The sequence below is a fragment of the Artemia sp. Qi Xiang Cuo genome, chromosome 1 (assembly GCF_049724085.1).
Source record: "Artemia sp. Qi Xiang Cuo chromosome 1, ASM4972408v1, whole genome shotgun sequence".
Taxonomy (NCBI): domain Eukaryota; kingdom Metazoa; phylum Arthropoda; class Branchiopoda; order Anostraca; family Artemiidae; genus Artemia; species Artemia sp. Qi Xiang Cuo.
Genome location: NC_142794.1, coordinates 48,787,804 through 48,810,244, shown reverse-complemented (window position 1 = coordinate 48,810,244; position 22,441 = coordinate 48,787,804). Strand labels below are relative to the sequence as shown.

Here is a 22,441-nt window from a genome sequence, read left to right as displayed (position 1 = left end):
CTTGATTTCCAGTGGTGTGCTTGCGGGTGTACTGTGTTCAAACACAAAACGAGGTAATCATTAAAGTCTGCAAGGGGGTGCCTAGACAATACGTGAAACATAATTTCAACATGAGTTTTTATAGAAACTGTGTGGAAAGTAGTATAGTTCCAGGAGCGAAAGTCATGGCGATTCGCTCTTTAAAATTTAAAAACTACACAGTTTTAGTGGATAAAATAGCCATGTACCCCATATCGGATAAAGTCTATGTGTGTCCGGATGGTGAGACGGTGTTACTCCACGGGCATTAACTAAATTCTGACCGAGGTATATGTCAAGACTATAGACATCACCTCAGTCGGGAAAAAATTCAATAGTGGTTGGGTGGTGGGTTCCTTTTTTATACGAGTTTTTTTCCAAACTCAGCAGTGGTTTTTTTATTATTTTTTTCTCAACTCAGTAGTGGTTTCTTAGAGATATTTTTTCCCCAACTCAGCAGTGGTTATTATTATTTTCATTTTCTAGCAAGGTAGAGTCATTTGTGAATGTTTTATGCCTTTTTTGTTTTTTGTAGATAAAAAAATGTTTTAAAAATTGTTTTTTTTACCCCGTGCCCACGGCCGGCCCGCGGGGGGGGGGGGGGGGTGGACCGGCCTTTGGCCTGCAACCACCAGCGGCCACTGCGCCCTTCCGGGTCTGGGGGGTCCTTTCCAATTGTGATAAGTGTTTTTAGTGTCTTTTTATTGAATAATAAAAAAAAATTATTATTATTTTGAATTTATTATTTGTTAGTGCCGTTTTCTTGTTTTTATATGTGTGTTTTTTAAAAAAATGTAGTATTTCTTGTAGTGACGTTTTTATTTGTAAATAAAAAATATGTATTATTCTTTAAAAATGTTTCATTTTCTTCTTGTTCTCGAATCTGATTAGGGATATTACTATTATTATTATTTATTTAAGGGACCGACTCAATCTACAGCCATTTTTGACAGTTGTATGATTATTGACAGTTGTATTTTGACATTGATGCAAGGCGACTACATATCAATTTAAAACTCCGTTTAGATCGTTTCTTTTCAGACCATCAATGTCTGCCAAAACAAAACTTTTGACAAAAAATATTTAAAAATCGTGATAAAACGTTTATAGAAAATCCAAAAAAAATTACTATTGCCACAGTGTTTGGCAAGAATCCTATGATAGAATAAAAATTATTGCCCCGGACACTAAATTAAATACAGGGACCTGACATTTTCAATAGTATTGAATCATACTCTTGATTGATTATTGATGATCTGGCTGAATCCATCGAAGAATGGTCTCAGGAGATGATACGATTGGTCACTTTCCGATCTCATCATCAACGTATCTCCGTAACCCTAGTTCTACACAATCTCTTTCAGCAGAGCAAGTGTATGAGAACACCTGTTTTTAATTGCACCTACTATATCATCTACAGGGTTGTACGTGATTCCAGTTCCCTCATAAAGTTAAACAGACAGGTGTATCCGGGTGAACAGAAATTCCAACTCTCGGCCTACAATCAGGCTACTAACAAACCCTATAAATATATTCTATTGGACCTGAATCAGAACACACCCGAGGATTTACGTGTAGTCACCGATATTTTTGACAATGAAATTACTGTATATCCGCCTGTGAACACTAAAAAAGGTCGTTAGTTGCAATCATGACACTGAAGAAACTACATAAACACCGACACTTATTCACCGCCCTAGGTAATTCAAAACCACGACTTAGGAAGGCAACACTCAAACATGGTTTCGAGAGAATTAATTAATCTCATATCAGAACTTTTTTTAAATTTTACTGAAGGCAATTTTCAACTGCCAGAAGGTGTTAAGCACCAGACAAAGCAACATCGTTCCCTTGCACACTCCCTAGCAGCAGAAAGCAAAAATATAGGAAACGGTTTTAAAAGAATAAGACTTCTTCAAGCGGGTGGTAGCTTCTTTACACTTTTACTGCCAATCATTGCAGGACTTGTAAACAGTTTTCTCTAGAGAGAGAGAGAGAATGGCCAAACCCTATAAATTGACTCCAATTGAACTCGCCCTTCCGCAAAAGGAACATTTTGAGGACAATCTCGATAAATTCATTAACAATAAGACAGTCGTCAACGATGAAAATTAATTCTACTTCAAAATGCACTTCGCCGAGTCGACAAACATAAACCCTATCATGAGAAACCACTCAATGTAAATGGCATTGATCACAAAAAGGATATGTCTCTAACCTGAACAAAAACAACAACAACAACAGCATTAATACCAAAAGAAGAAGAAGAAGAAGATTTGTCTAAAGTTATGACAAGTGTTGCAGATCCAATGCCACATTCCTATCGTGAACAGTGTAAAAGACTCTTGACATATCTCAATGAAAGTGAAAATATTCAAATTTATGCTAATGAAAATCAAGTTATAATCCATGGCAAGACCTATATTCTACTTTATTTATTATCAGATTTGGTTACAAATTGTAAAAGACTTGAATCATTTGACAGTCATCTGCATAAATTTTTAAACTCAGCAAACTTCCCCAAAAGTCTTATTACCAATAAACATGTTTTAGAACGACGAAGGAATTTAGTCAAGTATCAAAAGATGTTTTTAAATCCTTTTCGGAAAATACTAGCATGGGCAGTGGACACTTCACTACGTGTTTACGTTCAAAATGGTTGAAGCATTAAAACATGTTTATGAGAATATTGGTGAAGTGAGAGGTTTAAGTTCACCCACCACACTTGCTCAAGTGACTGGACTTGAAAAGAATCTGGCGGGAGGGTATCTACATAATGAATCAAGTTACACTCTACATCATAATCGTAGAGTTCGTGGTAATCACTATCAAAAAACTAAAGCCTTTTTCCCATTACAAATATTACAAGCAGATCTTTTGACTCTAGATGAGATTAAACGGCGTCACAATGAGCCATACAAGTACATTCTACTTGCAATCAGTGTTTTTAGTCATTATGCATATGCTATTCCACTGCGGTCAAAGAGCGGTGATGAAGTTGCTAAAGCTCTTGAAATCATCCTTGAACGGGATTGCTATAAGAAGATTCAAATGGATCGGGGTAGGGAATCTGTTAATCCTCATTTAAAGAAGGTTCTATTGAAATATAGTACAATCCTCCATCATAGTCATAGCCCAATAAAGGCAGCATTGGCCGAACGGCTGATAAGAACTATTCGACTTTTAATTTCAAGATATGGCACTTTGAAAAACACTGCTGCTTTTATTCATGATTTTGATAAAATCATGTTGATATACAATCAACATCCACATTGATCCCTGTCCAACCCAACCCCAACGGAATTTCATCATGATGTCAATACATTTGACACTTTTATTAAACAGTATTCCAATGGTGGCGGTGATGAGAAGAAGAAATTCAATGTTGGTGATACTGTTCGAATAAATCGAACTACTAATGTTTTTGAAAGGGTAATTACTTGTGGTCCACTGAACTTTTTAAAGTTTCCAAACTCTTGGACAAAAAACCCATAACGTATCGTCTACGTGACATGAAAGATGATGAAATTCTTGGCGGTTTTTATGATTATGATTTACAAAAATTAAAAACACCGGAATCTATCAGATTGAAAAGATATTAAAGACTCTTACTCCCAGGGGCATGAAACAGTTGCTTGTTCATTGGCTAGGATATAACTCTGATTTTGATTCGTGGATATCCGCCGAGGACATGCACAATGCCCCATGATTTTAGTGTAAGGTTTATGTCCAACGTCTCCGACCCTCTCTAAAAAGATTTGAATACAACAAGTGATTTTTGGATGAAACTTTTCCCTACCATCAAATTCGATGATGAAAAGTATGCTGTTGCTCTTGTCGATTGTGTTTCAAAAATACATATGCTATCCTGAGAAAAGATCGTGTGTAAAATATAAAAGTTATACCATTCGATTGGTCACTCTTTGTCGAGTGTGAATGGGTTGAAGCAGCTGTCCCACTAAAATACAAAGAATTTGGTAGTATGAACGATTTGTGTCGTACAATCAATAGAAAAATATCTGTTCGCAAGAATGGTACATTCCTATTTAATTATTCAATGGAACACGATAGGATTTACATTAGTTCACCCGTTGACAATGAAATGATTCATCCTAATGATAATCTGAGAGATGTTCTTGGCTTTAAAAAGAATATGATAAGTGGTAAAAACGCTGGAACTGTTAGTGGGATGAATCGTGTTAGTTTTGTAGATTATCCACTCGATTTCACCTCAGACTCTTGTATATTTCTTTATGCGTCCTTTTTGCGAACATCGAGGGTTGATAATTCAAATGTTCCACTCCTAGGTTTTCTTGAACGAAAAACCACCCATGAACATGTTCATCACTATAATATAAAGCATCTTCAGTATGTTCCTGTAAATACTTAATATTTGGAACTGTGTCAGTTAACACTAAGAAGTGAATTAGGTGATCCTCTAGCAATAACAAAAGGCTTGGCTGTGATTACATATTATTTTTGACCCATTCATCAACAACAAAATGGTTGATAGAAAAAATACATTTGTATATCTTGATATTGATTGTTACGTTACTGCTCTCCAACCACGACAATTGGGTCATGGAATGGACTATTATAAAGGCCATTCGTCAATGTCGGGCTACGGTCTTGGCATTTGGTTTGCTAAGCTGTTTCGCTCTGCAAAACCTCTGGCTAAAAACTATATTGCGCCGGCTGCTGCGGCCTTTGCATCCTCTACGCTACACGATTGGGGGGCTGGTAAAGATTTTAAAGAAAGTGTTTCACAAAATCTCAGGTCCAGCACGCACGATCCCTTGGTGAGCGACGGAAATCACGACAAAGTGGAAAAGGTTTTAAAAGGAGGAGAAACATCTCATCACTCATCAGTCTCTACTCAGGTCAGAAGCAAAAGACATCACTCTTGTCAAAGAAGAATGTGAATAAGAAAAAGAAACCAAGAAGAAAAACGTTAGATCGGAAAGGGATTTCTTTTCCTACAACTGAAATGGTATATCTAACCCACAAGGAATCTCATCCCACTGTCACCACATCTCTAAATCTTTTCAGTGCAGAAAGTGAGAATGTCAGTGTAAAACATGGGTACTATGAACAATTCGATCCACAACAACCCCTCTCTGGAAACCTACATTTTTAAATTTATTCCAATGAAGACTACTTCATAGATTTATCATCGACATTTATTGATTTAAAAGTTGTGGTGAGGAAAAAGTCTGACAATCTACCTCCCTCCGCCGTCGATTGATATCCTATGAAATGGTATACTACACAATTTATTTAAACAAGTATGTGTCTACATAAATGGAACATTGGTGAGCACTAGTTATAATCTATCAAACTATGCAAGTTAATACAATTTATGTTGATGACTCCAATGTCCTATAAGAAATTGAAAGGTCTGCCAATGGGCTATGACTATAGCTCAAATGTTGATACTGATGGTGAACTCATTTCGGCAGCAAGCAAGGAGCATTATTTAATTGGTAAACTCAATAATGAAATATTTAATAAAACCTATATAACCTGAAATATTGATGTAACCTAGGTATTGAAGATGTGGCCCATATTGTCGCCGAGTGCCAGAATTTTTCTCTATTAAGGGGAAAGTATTTTGATGGTGGTAAGTTGGAGTTCCCGGGGATCCTGAAACGACTGTAAAAAGGTCAATCAGGCAGTTATGTAAATATATAAATGAAGCGTTGACATCATTGAGTGAAACTTTATATTTATGTTATTTTTCTTGCGGAGTGTAATTAAGAATACTGTTCTGTATGACCTGTTTTTTGGCTTATAATATATTATTATTATTATTATGATTATTATTATTATTATTATTATTATTATTATTATTATTATTATTATTATTATTATATCCCAATGGATTCCCCCCAATGTTAAATTTGATATAAAGTTACAACTAACTCCGTCCAATTTCATCTTGACAAAAACACTTGATACAGCACCCGATGTCAATGTCAATCTCACCTCGCAAATGCTTCATGTCCGAAAACAACAGGTTATGAGTTCCGTTGCTTTGGCAATTGAAAAACTAAGAGCCTCTGGAAATTATATCAAACTGCTCGTTCCCAACACAATCACCAGTCAACGTCATATTGCCACTGGTTCAAGTACCTACACCGATTCTTAATTTATCAATGGTGAAATTTCTTCGAAACTTGCCTTGGCTTTTGTAAAAAGTGCCAGTGACATAGGACCATGGAAAAGTTCGCCACATAAATTTGAATCGTTTGGACTTTCCTCTCTTGTCTGTAAAGTAAATGGAATTCCTCTCTACAATTTATCCTTTGATCCTATAGGATCCTAGAGGACCCTATGTGAATTGACAATACAATCCCTAGATCGAGATTCTGAACTATATGAAAATGGTTTAACCGATGCAATGTTCGCGAAAAGTCATGGTATCATTGTTTTAGACTTGTCTGGTACTCAAGATATGAGTATTGTCCGAACGGGTACTGTACGTTTAGAGTGTGCCTTTGACAAACCATTGACAGAGAGTGTAACATTAATCTCATTCAATCAATTTGAAACCTATTGGGACATTACCCCCGACGGTAGTCTTCTATTAGACCTGGCACCATGAACACCAATCAAATAATCGATGTATTTAACACGGATCGTTATATGTCCAAATACAAATCCTATTGCATATCCACAGGTTTCCAACATTTCCAGCATCCACAGGATATTGCACATCCACAGGTTTCCACTGCTTTATAAAACCATTATCATTGTTAATAGTACTCCATAGACTGTGCAGACGGATCATTGGCTGTGCATCTTTCAAACAGCGGAGAATATAGAATTTTTTAATCCTCTTGGTATACCATATACATTCTACACACCGCAAATCAAAAACTACCTTGAACGAAGCGGGAAAACAATTACTCAAAATCGGATGCGAGTACAAGATTTATCAACGAAAAGCTGTGGTTTCCATGCATTACTATATTTCATCTTTCGATGTCGTGACTATACTTTATGTGAATTTCTCAACATTTATGTATACAGTCCTCGTTTGAATGACTTCCTAGTAGGAAATACCCTCTCAGACCTGTATAATATTGATTTCAGTGCCCTAGGAAGAAAGTGTTTAAAAACGTATGTAAATTTGTTTATTAATAAAAAATATATATGCACTATAAAAAAAAGTATTTTGTCTTCATTGCTTAGATTTATTTTTCTTCTAAATAGTCATTTAGATCGTTGTCAGCATCAACAACGATTAGTGGTGGTAGGTCATTGGGATTCAACTTGTACTGATCCTGTCGTGCAAAGTCATTGTTACATTTTGCACAATATAATGTAACTTCAATTTTATTAAATCTCCTTGTGAAGTCAATGACACTATTACGATTCATATTGTAAAACTCACCTCTTTCTATCTGATTATCTGAAGTAATGTCTCACACAATATTCTCATATGAAGAATCACTGTCTGTAATAGCCAAAAAAATCACTAGGTTAATAATCCTTACTACCATTGTCCTCACAACGATGACACAAGAACCATACTCTCTTGGTGTTTTTAGAATTGAAACGTGCTCCAAATTCTTCCTCCCAAAACAATTTAAATCCACGGTGATACCAATCCCTTAGAAACAAACTGAAGTCGTGTTTAGGGTTTTTTCCAATTATGCCGGGGTAAGTATTTGTCCATTGGTCACACTTATCCAAACGACAATTGGTGGATAGATATGCATTAGGATGAGAGTCACAAGTATCTTTAAGACAGGTATTACAGTTTGTACAGCATATTCTTTATGCAATTTACATGGAGTGCATAATCTGGACTTTTCATTATAGTCATCAACTTTAGTACAGTTCTCACATGATGACCAGCTGCCCAATGTATATAAACATAGTGAACATGTATGGTATATTTTTTCAATGTTGTCCGTCTCACTGCCAAAAAGAAACTGACTTACAATCAATAAAAATATTGGCTTCTAGGAGGAGGAGGATTAATCAAGTGTCGTCACAAAAACTTGGTTCTTATTGTTTTAAAGAATGAATTTCTAGGTAGTGGTTAAAACCAGAATCACAATGTCATTTTGTTTCGTTTTAATTATTACTTCAATAAATTGAGTAAATGCATTTGGTTCACAGCGCATAAGCTTCATACAATAGTCCAAAGATGGGGAATCAGTTCCCATTATTTTGTTAAGCATATCTAGAGAAAATATTTTATGTTGAAGAGATAATTCCAGAAAGTCATCATCTAAAACTAGACATTTTTCCAATTTTACTAGATTCCGTAAGATCTTCTGTTTTTCAAATCCAATCATTTTCGTTCTTGATACTCCCACTACCAACTATAGACTATCATAACAATGGCATGTTTCTACTTTGTGCACACTTTCAATGCCTATTGGTCACCCCACTAGAGAGAGTGGAGTAAACGTTCATCTAGAGTATCTAATAAAAAAAAATCATTATAAAAAGAAAAAAACATTTTAAATGTAATAAACGAACATATTTTCACTCTCTTTGCGTTAGGTGTGTCAATCTATTTTCCTCAATGTGCCTCACGATAACATTCAACCCTTGTTTTAGTCGCGATATATACATTATATTTACTTTTGTGGCAAAATAATTGTTCATCAGAATTGTTTATCTGACTTAAATTTACTCAATGCTATAACATATCTGCAAAACATCTGATCCCACTCAAATGTTAATCGCGAATCCTTTCCAATTTCAACTGCTACATTGGGGGGTCCTTGTCTTCACAACATCACTGTCAGCTCCTTCGAGGTGTAATAGTGTAAAACTACCCATTTTCAAAATATTTGAATGTTTTTTTTCAGTTTTAAGCAATGTAAACTAATCAAATTCAATTTATTGACTGAGATACTAACTGTGTATCAGGTTTTTTATATCCACGCTCAATGCCAGAGTAAAAGCGTCAACGCCTATAATCATGCAACAATGAAGAATTATGCCTTACATTATAACATCCATATCAGCCTAAAAAAATATTTAGAATAAAAATCCATATATCCCTACAATAAAACATCCATACAAAAAAAACATTAAATAAAACACCAACCATACAACAAGACACATAATTAATCATATAGTAACACAAACATTCAACCATACATAAATAAACAAAACCATCCCTACAATAACATCTATACATCCATAAAATAATACCTCAAATATAACACCAATATAATGAACAATAAAAATCCATGTACATAAAAAGTTCATACAATAAAACATTAAATAAAACACCAAAACAATAACAGTCTATATTGAGAGTTCATACTGCAAACATCTCTTTTTGGATATAATCTCATTCATACAGTAAAACTGTTAATACAGTAAGACATTTGTGATTCCCTGTGGTTTTTATTGAATTAATTTCATAATCGGATTTGGACTTGAAAATAGTTCACCTTGAACTTGAATCATATTATTTGCCCTGCATATTACATTGACCTACTAAATATATAATTTGATTGGAATACTCGACTGTCCCTGTTTATGATAATTAAATTGTGCAATGAACGATCAAAATAGGATGATTATTTTCAATCCGTTACTGAACTTTGTCACCAAATCTTTTCTGATGGTGTCAAATTGATCTGATTGTCGGAAAAGCTGTGTTTTTTTTTTATCATGGCACTATAATCAGTGCTAAAGAGTTTCTGTAAAAGGAGCTGAATATTCAGAGCCGATGTGTGAAACATGCAAAGGATGAAGATAATGTATTTGACATTTGTAAACAGGTAAATCAGGTGGCAATGGATAATTTGCCTGTTCCCACTTTTGTTATATTCTCGCCTTCTGAAACCCCAACAATCGGGGAGGCAGTCTCGGCTACTTTAGTCTCAAAAGTTAATGAATTCTCTCGGAAAATTGACGGATTTTTAGAGAGTGCGGCGCATTCAGGCCCTTTTTGGCCAGCTATAATTGATACCAACGTAACAATTAACCCTGCCCCAGCTCCTACGTTTGCCCTTGTACTTAAAAACTGTCCTGCAAACCTGACCTCACCTAATACTCATAAGGACTTCGTCGATAACCTTTGCCCTGAGGCCTCAAGTGAAATAACTGAACTTAAAAAATCGGCTTCGGAATGGAAACTTGCTGTCAAGTCAAAACGTTTAGCGAACAACACTGCCGAGAAGGCTAAAAATAGTACCTCATTTATCTCGATGAGTCTGAAATCCCCACTTGTTTATAGGGATCCTTAAAGGTGTACCGATCGAATATGATGAGAATCAAGTAAAATATCTTGTACCAAACTGCGTTAAATTTTCACAGTGCGAAAAGTCCAGAGTGTTCAAGGTCCTTTTTGAGTCGAAACGAAACCTGGATCAGTTCTTGAAAGTGTCTGTGAAAGTTGGCAACGAAAAGCTTTCTGCACAAGCATTTGTATATATCCCAAAGCGTTGTTTCTCATGTCATAAGACTGGGCATCTGGTGCTTCATGTGATAAGACTGGGCATCAAATGCTCACAAATTCTAACAAGTCAAATATTCGTTCAGTTTTCTTCCGGTTCGCAAAATATCTCTTACATTTTCTCTCTTGGACGCGCAATTCTTATCTAATTAGAAAATTCAGTATTTCTGACCCCATTATAGCTGTGGAGAAGCAATTTCGTGCTTTTAATTCCCGTTTAACGAAGTTGAGCCGTCCTTGGTCGTCAGTACTGGCCCATTAGTTAAGATGTGTTTGTTGTGTTTTTTTTGTTTGTTTTTTTAAGTGTTTGTTTTCGCACTTAGTGTAATTGTTGCAGTTTTAAACTGATTGATGATTTATTCTCTTTTCGTATTAGTCCAATTTAAGTGACACTGGTTATTCTCAATTTTGGTGTCAATTTTTCTCTAATAATATATTACAAATATTACTAATAATTTAATTGTTTATTAATTATAGGTTCTTTTAAGCATATTGCTTTAAGTAAAGATGTAAAAGGATCCGTAATTGAATAATTTCCTTGTATCTGATATCTATGTATATGGGAGTAAATTAATCATTTTCTGAGAGTGATCTGAGTTCAAGACCAGCGGGTGAAAGTGTCGTTTAATTGTTTGTACCGTTTCTTGTCATATTTACACTAGTTTATATGATTATCTACTGTATATTGTTAATTCACGAATGATTATTTGGGCTATTTTTTTACCAATTGCGGCTTGATGCAATGATGTTCATATTGCTTATGTTTGTTCAGTATTTAGGAGCCTAAAAAAAGAAGCATTTCGCGTACCTGCAGAGCAGTGTATAATTGAGTTTTCTTTCTCGTTTTTGTAATTTGCTCTAAGAGTTGATTTAGATCTTAGCTCCAGCATTCGTCACTAAAAACCACATGTATAACTGCTAATTTTATGTGTATTTCTTTTTTTTCACTTATTGCTACGTCTTTTCCTTTTTTGTATGACGGGGTTTCCAATAAATAACAATAATAATAATAATAAACAATAAAACATCCATACAAATAAAACACTTTTGAAATCTGTATTATACCTTTCGTTGACACAGTAATGTCATACCTGCCCGATACCTTTCATTGAAACAGTAATGAGATACTGTCCGCTCTCTTTAATTGATACAATAAAGGTTTACTGTCCGCTCTCTTATTTTACTACAATACTACTATTGGGCAAAGTTCATAAATTGAAAACCTTCCCCCGGGGACTGTGGGGGATTAAGTCATCCTCAAAGACATAGTTATTGGGTTTTTTAACCATGCTGAACAAAATGGCTATCTCAAAATTTTGATTGGGTGACTTTGGGAAAAAATGAGTGTGGGAGGGGGCCTAGTTGCCCTACATTTTTTGGTCACTTAAAAAGGGCAATAAAACTTTTAATTTCCGTTCGGTCGACGGCCTTCGGAGTGTTTTAATGCCGCCGGCACGCCGCCGCCAAACGAAGCGGCGGCGTTCGGCTGACTTTAAATTAGTTTGCGCCAATTCTTTATTGCGTCAACAGTAATATTGAAGCTTTAATTTTCTCACCTGGTTAAGGATTTCGATTTTCCTACTTACAAAATTAAACAAATTTCGCTTTACAAAATTAAACAAACAAGTTCGAACACAAATAGTTTGAAAGAATTCCTGTTTAACCCCTGATTTAATATGGAACCGTTTGCTAAGCGCATTTCCAACTTTAATCGCAGCAGTGTTATTCCCATGCACAACACTAATCCCTCTAGTATATTTGTCTGGTATACCATACAAGGATAAGACCTTTGCTAAACCTCTTGTATCAAAAGAGTTGAACACTTGCCCATAATCTATAAAACTGAGGACCAAATGTGTTTGATAATTCAGACACTTCTCAATTATTAACCTAAGAGGAAGAATTTGGTCGACATATCCTCTACCTTTTCTAAAACCACACTGTTCTTCTCTTGTGACTTTGTCTAAGGCATTTCTCAGTCTAAAAAGTAGCATATTACTAAGTAAGTTGCTACCTACAGAGACCAGGCTAATGCCTCGATAATTACATCACACACTCTTATCACCTTTTTTATATAGTGGTTTAATTAGGGTTTTCCTAAAATCGCTAGGTACTTCCCCTTTTTCAAAATCATATTCATAATCAATCATGAGTAATTTATTTCTAACCTCAGAGCCACCATGTTTAAGAAAATAATTTACCACTTTATCAGCACCTGGTGCCTTATTATTTTTTAATTCTTTTAGTACCGTCGCTAATCCTTCCTCACAAAAAAAAAAATATTTCTTCACATCCAAGGTATAGCAAACTTTTTTATTTTCTTCTGTATATTTTCCTGTAACTCTGTCGTAGTTTAGAACATTCTCAAAATGCTCAGCTCATCTCTCTTAAACTCTTTCCTTATTACTAATTGTGGTCCATTAGTATTTCATTAGTTGGAATTTTTCACCCATATGCAATGGTAAATATTTTAAATGCACAAACAGTCGAGGCCTAACTGTAATTACACATTTCTAGCTTGAATCTAATTTTGGAAAATAGAATACTGCCCAATCTTGGACAAAGGATCTTAAAATTGAAGTATCTCAAAAATGGACAGATTAAATCACTGACATGTGTTGTGAAAAAGAATAATCATATTTAAATAGGCTTGGCTACAAGATTGTAGTCAGCCAATCCCAATCATTTGCATCAGGTCCAAGATTAAGAACCTGCTATCCTTGTTTAGGAAGTACATTTTCGTCAAAACATTTGTCCCAGATCACACACTGCCCAAGTACTGGGGGTTTTACCCAAAATCCTATTTCATGTGGTTGACATAATCTGGCTGTTTCACCCACACTCACGCATTACCTCTCTCACCACTCTTAGTCATCACACTGACCTTCGTCAGTAGGTTCTACCTTTTCCCTAATGGCCCTCATAGATAGTTGCCAACTGCAACCCAAATTAAAACTAAGTTCAAATTCCTTTTCAGTATCTTGCCCAAGAGAACTGTCTGGTTTATTATAAACAATCACAGTCTTAACCGTTTCAGTTTTATTTTTACCCTCAGTGCTGTCTTCTCATCAAATCTCTTCGCAGCCTGCTTCTTTATTTTGCTTGCTTTTGTTACTTCAATTTTTTTCTTTTCCACCTCTTCTTTGCCTTCCTTGTAGCAAAGGCAGCTTTAATCATGACTTTCACTGATGTATCAGTGAGCACTTTTGTTCTGCCTTTCTTTCTTCCTTGAAGCATTTTATTATTTTGGTAGTGCTCGGATGTGATTTTACATGCTCAAGTGTGACTATCCTGCTAAACAATGGCTGCAAAATCACAGGGCTTACCGAATGCATTGATTTAGAGGATGGCAGTGCAGGTAGAGATGGGCTTGAGTCTGAACCTTTTCAGTTTCATTTTCAACCCCAGTGGGGTCTTCACACCAAATCTCTTCACAACATGCTTCTCTGTTTTGCTTGCTTTTGTTGCTTCATTTTTTCTTTTCCACCTCTTCTTTGCCACCCTTGTAGCAAAGGCAGCTTCAATCATGGCCTTCACTGATGTATCAGTCAGCACTTTTGTTCTGCACTCCTTTCTTCCTTGAAGCATTCTGTTATTTTGGTAGTGCTGGGATGTGATTGTACATGCTCAGGTGTGACTATCCTATTTAACAATGGCTGAAAAATCACAGGGCTTACTGAATGCATTGGGTGAGAAGATGCCAGTGCAGGTAGAGATAGGCTTGAGTTAGAACCTCTGATGAGCGTTACAGCTTGCCACTAGCTTCATGAGCTAAAAAATACTTGGTTGGTCTGTATTTAAGAGCACAGATCTTCATTATCAAAACAATCTGGATGGAAAGGGGATATACCTTCCAAATCCCTTCTGGACAAAATGATGGTATGAAAGCTAAGGGGAAAGGTTTTCCTATCAGCCCAGTTGTAATATAAAGGGTGACAGTTCTTCAAGGATTCCTAGCCATCCACATATCCATGGATTGGTTGTACTGACACTTGGGTGGGTCAGAGACAGAAATATCCAATGGTTGCATACGATGACTGCAAAAGGATGGTATTGTCAGCAGTATGACCCCATGCTCCTTGGCATAGTTTATCAAATTTGGGTGAAGATGAGCGTCATGCTGCTCTGCTATGAGTAGCTTCTTAGCATCAGGAGAAGCATGCAATTGCTTTACTAAACATTTGATGTAATTTATTAAGATAGGACCTTTGATCTACTTATAAAAATAAGACTTGCTATTCCTAGCATAGTGTTACAAAGATAGCCTCTTATTAAAAACAAAATCGTACTTTCAGGCTTCCAATACATAATTACATAGTGGATCAGTGTTATAAAGTTGGTCTGTCTATTCACAAAAAAATCTGTTAGCAGGTATTTCAACCTTGGAAGGCCTAGGCTGCAGCCAAGCATGGAAATAAGACTTGTAGAGGTGGGTGGGGGCAGCATTGGAAAAATGTAAAATGGTATAAATTTGTGGTTAGATTTAGAGAACTGTAAACACTTTGAGATTTCTGGGAACTCGGTCCCAAAGGCTCTCCTGTATAAGTCTGGTGTTAAGTATATAACGATAAAAAAGGAAAATACATAATATTAGGTTTTGAGGGCAATTACGGATAACAGCCAGCTAATTTCTAACTCAGGAATAGGCCCAAATCAGTTATAAAATAAAGCTGGTTCTTGAGAAAAATTATCAAAAAATAGATGTTAGTGGTCAAAATGATCGCGCTGGCGACACGCCGTAGGCATCTCACCAGCGGTGGCACGCCACCGCTGCTGTTTTTGGCCCCGCCGCCAACGGTCTTCCCTTATCGGAACGGCACAGGGGTCTAATTTACTTTTATTTTGATTCAGTGGCATCGTCAAGAAGTTTCGGATTTTTTTTTATTTCTCATAAAGTTGTTTCAACAATAACACAAAAGAAATAATGGAGGTATTTTTGTCCATAATTCATTTTCGACAAACTTTCCATTCACAACTGACTAAGCTCCCTTCCATGTTTTTATGACCGCCTTTAATACATAGTGGTTTGAGAAAAAAAAATTACAGTTCATTGCTCCGTAGTAAGGATTAGCTAGTGTGTTGCCTCTGAAAAATAGTTTTGCTTTTAAATTTTCCAACTAGTTAGTAGGTTTCTGCAAACTGTTAGTGACAAAAACGAAAATAACAGAAAATTGATGTAAGAGTTGTTAGTGACAATTTTGACGGTGGGAAAAAGCTTACAGATAAACATGCATTCTTCACTCATGTAGCATGCTACATTAAAAAAAAGAGGAAATTAAATAGAAATAAGTTGAAGAAATGAGAAAGATGTGTGAAAAATTAAGAGAAAAATAGCAACACTAGCTTCAACATATTGAAAAGAAGCTATATGAATTTTTTCAACTTTTGATTTCATACCTATATTCAAATGGAAACTTACCTGGACAGATTCAAAATTGATACATGTTGTGTAATTGCTCCATTCATAGCCTGAAATGTAGTGAGTAGCCCAAGTTCCATTCTTGGTACATTCTCGAAAAGCAAGCTCTGCAAATGAAAATTTTGGATTGAAAAGGAATGTTGGAATATTGAGACAAGTTTCTATTTACCTAACTAAAGCATGACACATGGAAATATATTTTTGTGGCTTGTTATTTTAACACAATTTTTTTCCATTATAGAAGCTTTACGTTGAAAATTTGTAAAAATAATGCTACTGTAGAAAAATTGTAGCGTAGCAAATGGTGATATACAACCTAATTTAATAAAAAATAGCTTCAATTTGCGCAAATAGATATATCACGCTTCGCGTAATACCGAAGCTTCTTGAGAACCATGGTTATTCATTAATAAATTATTTTATAGTTGTAAATAGCTTTTATATTTAATTACACCTATGTGGGTCATCAAGTTTATTTCCAGTATAAGAAAAGAGGCCTATCTCCCCCAGAAGTGGAGTTCAAATTAGAGGGCTGTGTCAACAAATGTGGATTCAGTTCTCTGAAACTAGGCTATAAAAGTATAATATCCCATAAGTCATTTAAGGTACACTAGTAGTATAGCCTCCATGAATACTATCGTCTAGATAGCCACTACTATTTTCTTCTTTACTGGTTTGACATCAAGAAGAAGGTTTATGACGACATGTCATTTTCGGCAGGTGTATGGGGTGTACTCGAATTATCTGAGTAGCCCCTGAAAGTTCCAAAAGAGATAATGTTTTCTTTAGTTTGAATATCCTTTGTTATACCTAGAGTGGTTCTATTGGATATAGCTTGAGGTATTTCAGGTCTCTGTATACATTTTTCAATGTGAATGGTCACTTAAAAGAAAGTCGTCAGAAACATTAACTATCTGCCGCTGGAGATCCCCCATATCAGTAAACAGGAAATCGAGATAAGAAGTCATACCACTATTATATACAAAGGTAAACGATCTATTTTCTTTAGACAATAGAAATTTTGCGGCAATGTAGCATTTAACCTTTGTGAGTGACCATTGTATTATCATGAATGTCCGTATTAAAATCACCCATAATAACACAAGATTTACGGATAAGAGCTATTTTTGCAAGTAGTTTCGACACTGACGAGCAGGCATGCGCAAACTTCTGACTCGATCGGTCATTTCTATAATTTGTAGGCATATAAACACAAATAAAACCACTAAATTCAACGGCAAGACATACATCACTAGACTCAAACAGATTACAATTATACTTATTGCTAACAGCTATCATTAAGCCCCCCGAGGGTCAACCCTCATTACTTTTAGCTCGGTGGATAAAAAACTGAAGATCAGAAGAAGTAATCAGTCTTGTCCTATTATCTTCATTAAGCAGAAGCTCATTAACACAAATTATATCGAAAGCACCAAACATAATTTGAAGCACGGCCATATCTAGGGGGGGGGGGGTTTACCTGGTTTGAACCCTCCCCCCCCCCCAATTTTTGACCGAGTCGGAAATTAGTCAAAAATATACCTGAAAAGAGAAAACCTTACCAGAAAAAAATATGCTCCCACACTAAATCCTATTGCATTTTGTGGGTAAACGGTGCTTATCAGCTTACGCAATTAGGTAACCGTAGGTAGCCCCATGTTCACCTGACCTTGCATAGTAAATTAGGGTTAATATGCGCTATTATCCTTTTGCATTTTGTGACATAGAAAAATCCTATTGCAATTTTGTGGGTAAAAGGTTGTGATCAGCTTACACAATTAGGTAACCCCATGTTCGCCTTATTATTTTGTGGGCGGCAACAGCTTGCCCTTCGTGGTACTAACGATTCCGGCCCCATTTCGGTCTCGGATCCAGAATATTCCCACAATGATGGCAACTTCCGAGCACTATTGCGGCTGAGGGCAAGACACGGTGACGATGTTCTGAAGAACCACCTTCTTTCTGCGGCTGGAAATGACACATATCTTTCTCCCATCATCCAGAATGGTATTATCACCGCATCCGGGGAGCTTCTTTAGCAGTCTATTGTGAAAAGAGTAAACGCAAGTCCATGCTTTTCGGTGCTTGCCGATAAAACGGCGGACGTTTGGAACACGGGGCACCTGTCTGTTTGCGTCCACTACACATTCAAAGGGAACCTGCATGAGGACTTCCTTGATTTTACCCCGGTTTCTGATTTGACTGGGCAAGGTCTGGCTTCGTCAATCCTGCGATTTCTCGAAATCCTTCGTCTTAATCTGAACAAGATGGTTGGTCAGGGATATGATGGTGCAGCAGCGATGAGTGGGCATCTTAGGGGTGTCCAGGCCGCTATACAGGAAAAGTATCTGAAGGCGCTTTACGTCCATTGTAGTGCGCACAGTCTCAACTTGGTCATCTCTTCTGTATGCTCTATTCTGGCGTTTAAGCATTTCTTCGGTGTCTTGTCACAAGTCTGCAGTTTTTACCATACTTCCCCACTCAGGACACATAATTTAAAAGAGAAGATCAATGATTCGAGGAAACATACTACCGGATTCGAGGAAACATACCTTAACCAGACTCTGCGAAACAAGATGGGTGGAGCGCCATGATTCAGTCGTGCGTTTTCTTGAGCTGTACCGACCAATCCTATGATCCCTGGAAGCTCTTGAAGAGAACCGAAATGCAGAAACTTCTGCGAAAGCGGCGCAGTTGCTGGACACGATGAACCAGTCGCAATTTGTTGTGTATCTCCAAGTGGTCAAAGAGCTTTTCTGCCCTACGCTTCCACTGTGCAAGACTCTTCAGTCAGTTGACTGAGATTTGGCAGCTGCATGCAGGCACACGGAAACTGTCCTTTCAAAAACAAAGGAAATGCGAGGAAATGCTGCTACTGCTTTCACGTCTATTTTCGACGAAGCTCAGCGTTTTGCCATTGACTTAGGACTGGAGATGAATCGTCCAAGGACGAGAGGTGGCCAGAGTTTGCATGCAGACGATCCAGACTTTCTCAACCACTATAGAACCTCGCTCTTTATTCCTTTCCTGGACCACTTCACTTCCGAGCTGAAACAACGATTTGTGCTTCACCAGAAACTGCTGTCAAATCTCAGCGCCCTTTCTCCTGCCAAAATTGTCTCTGTCGATCTGAAGGCATTAAACCCGGATTCATTGGTTGAATTGTATGGCGATATTCTTCCCGAGCCAGACTGCCTGAAGTAAGAAATTAAACTATGGCGCATCAAGTGGGAGAATGTTCTGGTATCAGAGAGGCCTACTTGTGCCGTGTCTTCACTTCAGGCATGCGACGCTACCTTTTTTCCAAATGTTTTTCTTCTTCTGGCTGTTCTTGCGATATTACTTGTTAGTACTGCTACTCCGGAAAGAAGTTTCTCAACGCTCAGAAGGCTCAAAACCTGGCTGAGAAATTCAACAGGAGAAGAACGATTGAGTGGCTTAGTCCTCCTTGCAGTCCATAGGGACGTTGACATCTGCCCAGACAAGGTCATCGAAATTTTTGCAGGGAAGAAAAATCGTCGCCTGGATTTCGTTTTATAGATATTCGCCCTTACTTTTAGCTAAAAAAAAAAACTTAAAGATACAAAAGTATGCCTAGTGGACGCGTCCTCGTTCGCAAGGGGCAGACTAACGGTCTCGAGCTATCGTTATGTTGCTCGAGGATGACAAAGTCCACGGGAAAAAAATCGGGTAAACCCCCCCCCCCCCCCTTAACAAAAATCCTGGATACGGCCCTGATTTGAAGTATGTCTAATTTTTATCTACACCGTTTATTATTATTATTATTAATATTATTATTATTTATTGGAAACCCCGTCATACAAAAAAGGAAAAGACGGAGCAATAAGCAAAACAAAAGAAATACACATAAACTTAGCAGTTATACAGGTGGTTTTTAGTGACGAACGCTGGAGCAAAGATCTAAATCAGCACTTAGAACAAACTACAAAACGAGAAAGAAAAATTCAATTATACACTGCTCTGCAGGTACGTGAAATGTTTCTTTTTTAGGCTCCTATATACTGAATAAACATAAGCAATATGAACATCATTGCTCAAGCCGCAATTGGTAAAAAAAATAACCCAAATAATCATTAGTGAATTAAAAATATACAGTAGATAATCATATAAACTATTGTAAATATGACAAGAAACGGTAAAAACACTTAAACGACACTCTTGTCCGCTGGTATTGAACTCAGATCACTCTCAACAAAATGATTCATTTACTCCGATATACATAGATATCAGAAACAAGGAAATTATTCAATCACGGATCCTTTTACATCTTTACTTAAAGCAATATGCTTAAAAGAACCGATAATCAATAAACAGTTAATTTATTACTAATATACGCAATATATTATCAAAGAAAAATTGACACCAAAATTGAGAATAATCAGCGTCACTGAAATTAGACCCATACGAAAATAGAATAAATCGTCAATCAGTTTAAATAACTGCAACAATTATACTAAGCGCGAAAACAAACACTTAAAAAAAAATACATCTTAACTACTTGGCCAGTACTGACGACCAAGAATGGTTCAACTTCGTTAAACGGGAATTATAACCACGAATTTGCTTTTCCACAGCTATAATCGGGTCAGCAATGCTGAATTTTCTAATTATATAAGAATTGCGCGTCCAAGAGGGAAAACGTAAAAGACATTTCGCGAACCGGAAGAAACTGAACGAATTTTTGACTGGTCAGAATTTGTGAGGATTTTCCAAAACGGCGATATGTACAGATAATGCCGTAGAGCGACAGAGCTAAAAAGTTCCGAAAGAAGACAGTGGTTGAAGCGTAACTTATTCGTTACAAAAGAAACATATTATAACCCAACTCTACGTTCAATGTGAGCACTTAATAGTTGTCGCCTGTGCATTATTGACAAACCAATGGGAAGACCGAGATAGGTGATATGATCTGCTGGCTTAATCCTACTATTTCCGAGAGGAATATCCTTAGGCGACGCTTGCTTCCAGTTGAAGAATGCAACTTCGGACTTTTCAGCATTGAAGTGAAGACCTAGTTTCGCATACTCAGATTTTAGTGTTGCGAAAATCTCGCTTAAGCGCTGGACAGTGCGACTCAAATTCAGAATTTCGTCTGCATAACATACGAGAGATAAATCAAGACCGGCAAAGATGAAAGATGTGGAAACAGCTGTCTGTGCATCAAGAACTCCATTATTGAAGAGTGAAGGGGAAGAAACAGCACCATGACGGGTACTTTTTTCAACATCGACAAAAATATTAGGGGTTGGTGCGTAGACTTGAGAGCCGTCAACTCTAGTTAATAGGTGAAGTATTAGGCGAACTTTAAGACGATAATACATGTCTCGAAGGGCTCTGCTATATGAAAGGCTCACTCCACGTTTTGCTGGATGGAGTAGCATAGCGGCATGAACGAGAGAGTCGAACGTTGTACGAATATCATGCCCGGCCAACACGAGAGTTTCACCTGATGCATCAGCATCAATCAATGCGTTCTTGACAACCACCAAAGCGTGGGCACAACTGAGACGTAGGTGGATTACAAATTGGTAAGGTAGAACATAGCATTTCGCGTTCAGATGGTCAATGACCAGAAGTTCAAAAAGCTTACAGAAGGTAGTAGCCACCGTTATACGGTGGAAGGACAAGCACTGGGTAGCCAGTTTACCTTTCTTTGGAATTGGAGTGAGATCTCCAATTGAGAAAGAAGAAGGTACAACTCATTGGGTAACAATCATCTTCATCAAAAAAGCAATATGGTTTACCAGCAGCTCGCTTCAATGCAGAATGTGAAGAGCGCTCATTTTATCGATGCCAGGAGATTTCTTACGCTTTAGGCGTTGGATTGCTCGCAGTACAGAATCAACCAAAATAACAAAATTGTCGGTTGGACAACTAGACAGAAATTTATCAAGCTTATCTTCATATTCTGACTGTAGGGCGGCATCTGGCGGGAAGAATTCAGCAGAGAAGTATGAATTCCGTTTGGAATCATAAATAACTTGAGCAGATAGCCGGACGCTAGGAGGATCTTTTGATACATTTCTCCAGAAGGAAGGTTGGGACAGAGAAGTTTCTGGGACGTCTCTTGAACTATTTGGTTCATGTGGATAGATAGTTCTCTTGGAAACTTTCTTTTGGTAGAAAGACGAATCTCAGAAACCAAGCCAGAGGGAGGATGGTCAAACTGGAGCCACAAATGGTACCAAAATTTGGATTTTCTCCAAGCTTCCACTAGGCTTAGATTACTAGACCAACGCTGTGTGACACCCTGACGTAAACGTTTAAGAGGTATAGCAGCTTTTTCTGCGCATCGGAGAGCATGGCCAGTTTGTGCAAGATATCTAGCAACAACCGTATTTCATTTGCATCAACTTGCGGATTTTTCATGAGCATCAGGAACGGAACATGAATTTTATGTAGGAAAGAATTAGTAACTGCAGCAAAAAGATCATCTTGGAGGTTTTCCCAATTCCTGTAAAATTGGGCATGGGGCTGATGTGGTTGTGTGGTGGGAGTAGACTGAGCAGAGGGAAAATAAATAGATGCAGATACTGGAAGGTGGTCTG

General features: G+C 37.1%; 1 protein-coding gene across 1 annotated transcript in view; it reads right to left on the bottom strand.

The window, feature by feature from the left end:
• Positions 1 to 22,441, bottom strand: part of LOC148956421 (calcitonin receptor-like) — a 308,161-nt gene that overhangs the window by 198,456 nt on the left and 87,264 nt on the right. The window contains exon 3 of the mRNA XM_089090777.1: positions 15,873 to 15,979. Coding sequence (XP_088946903.1) covers positions 15,873 to 15,979 — 107 coding nt within the window. The remainder of the gene's footprint in view (positions 1 to 15,872; positions 15,980 to 22,441) is intronic.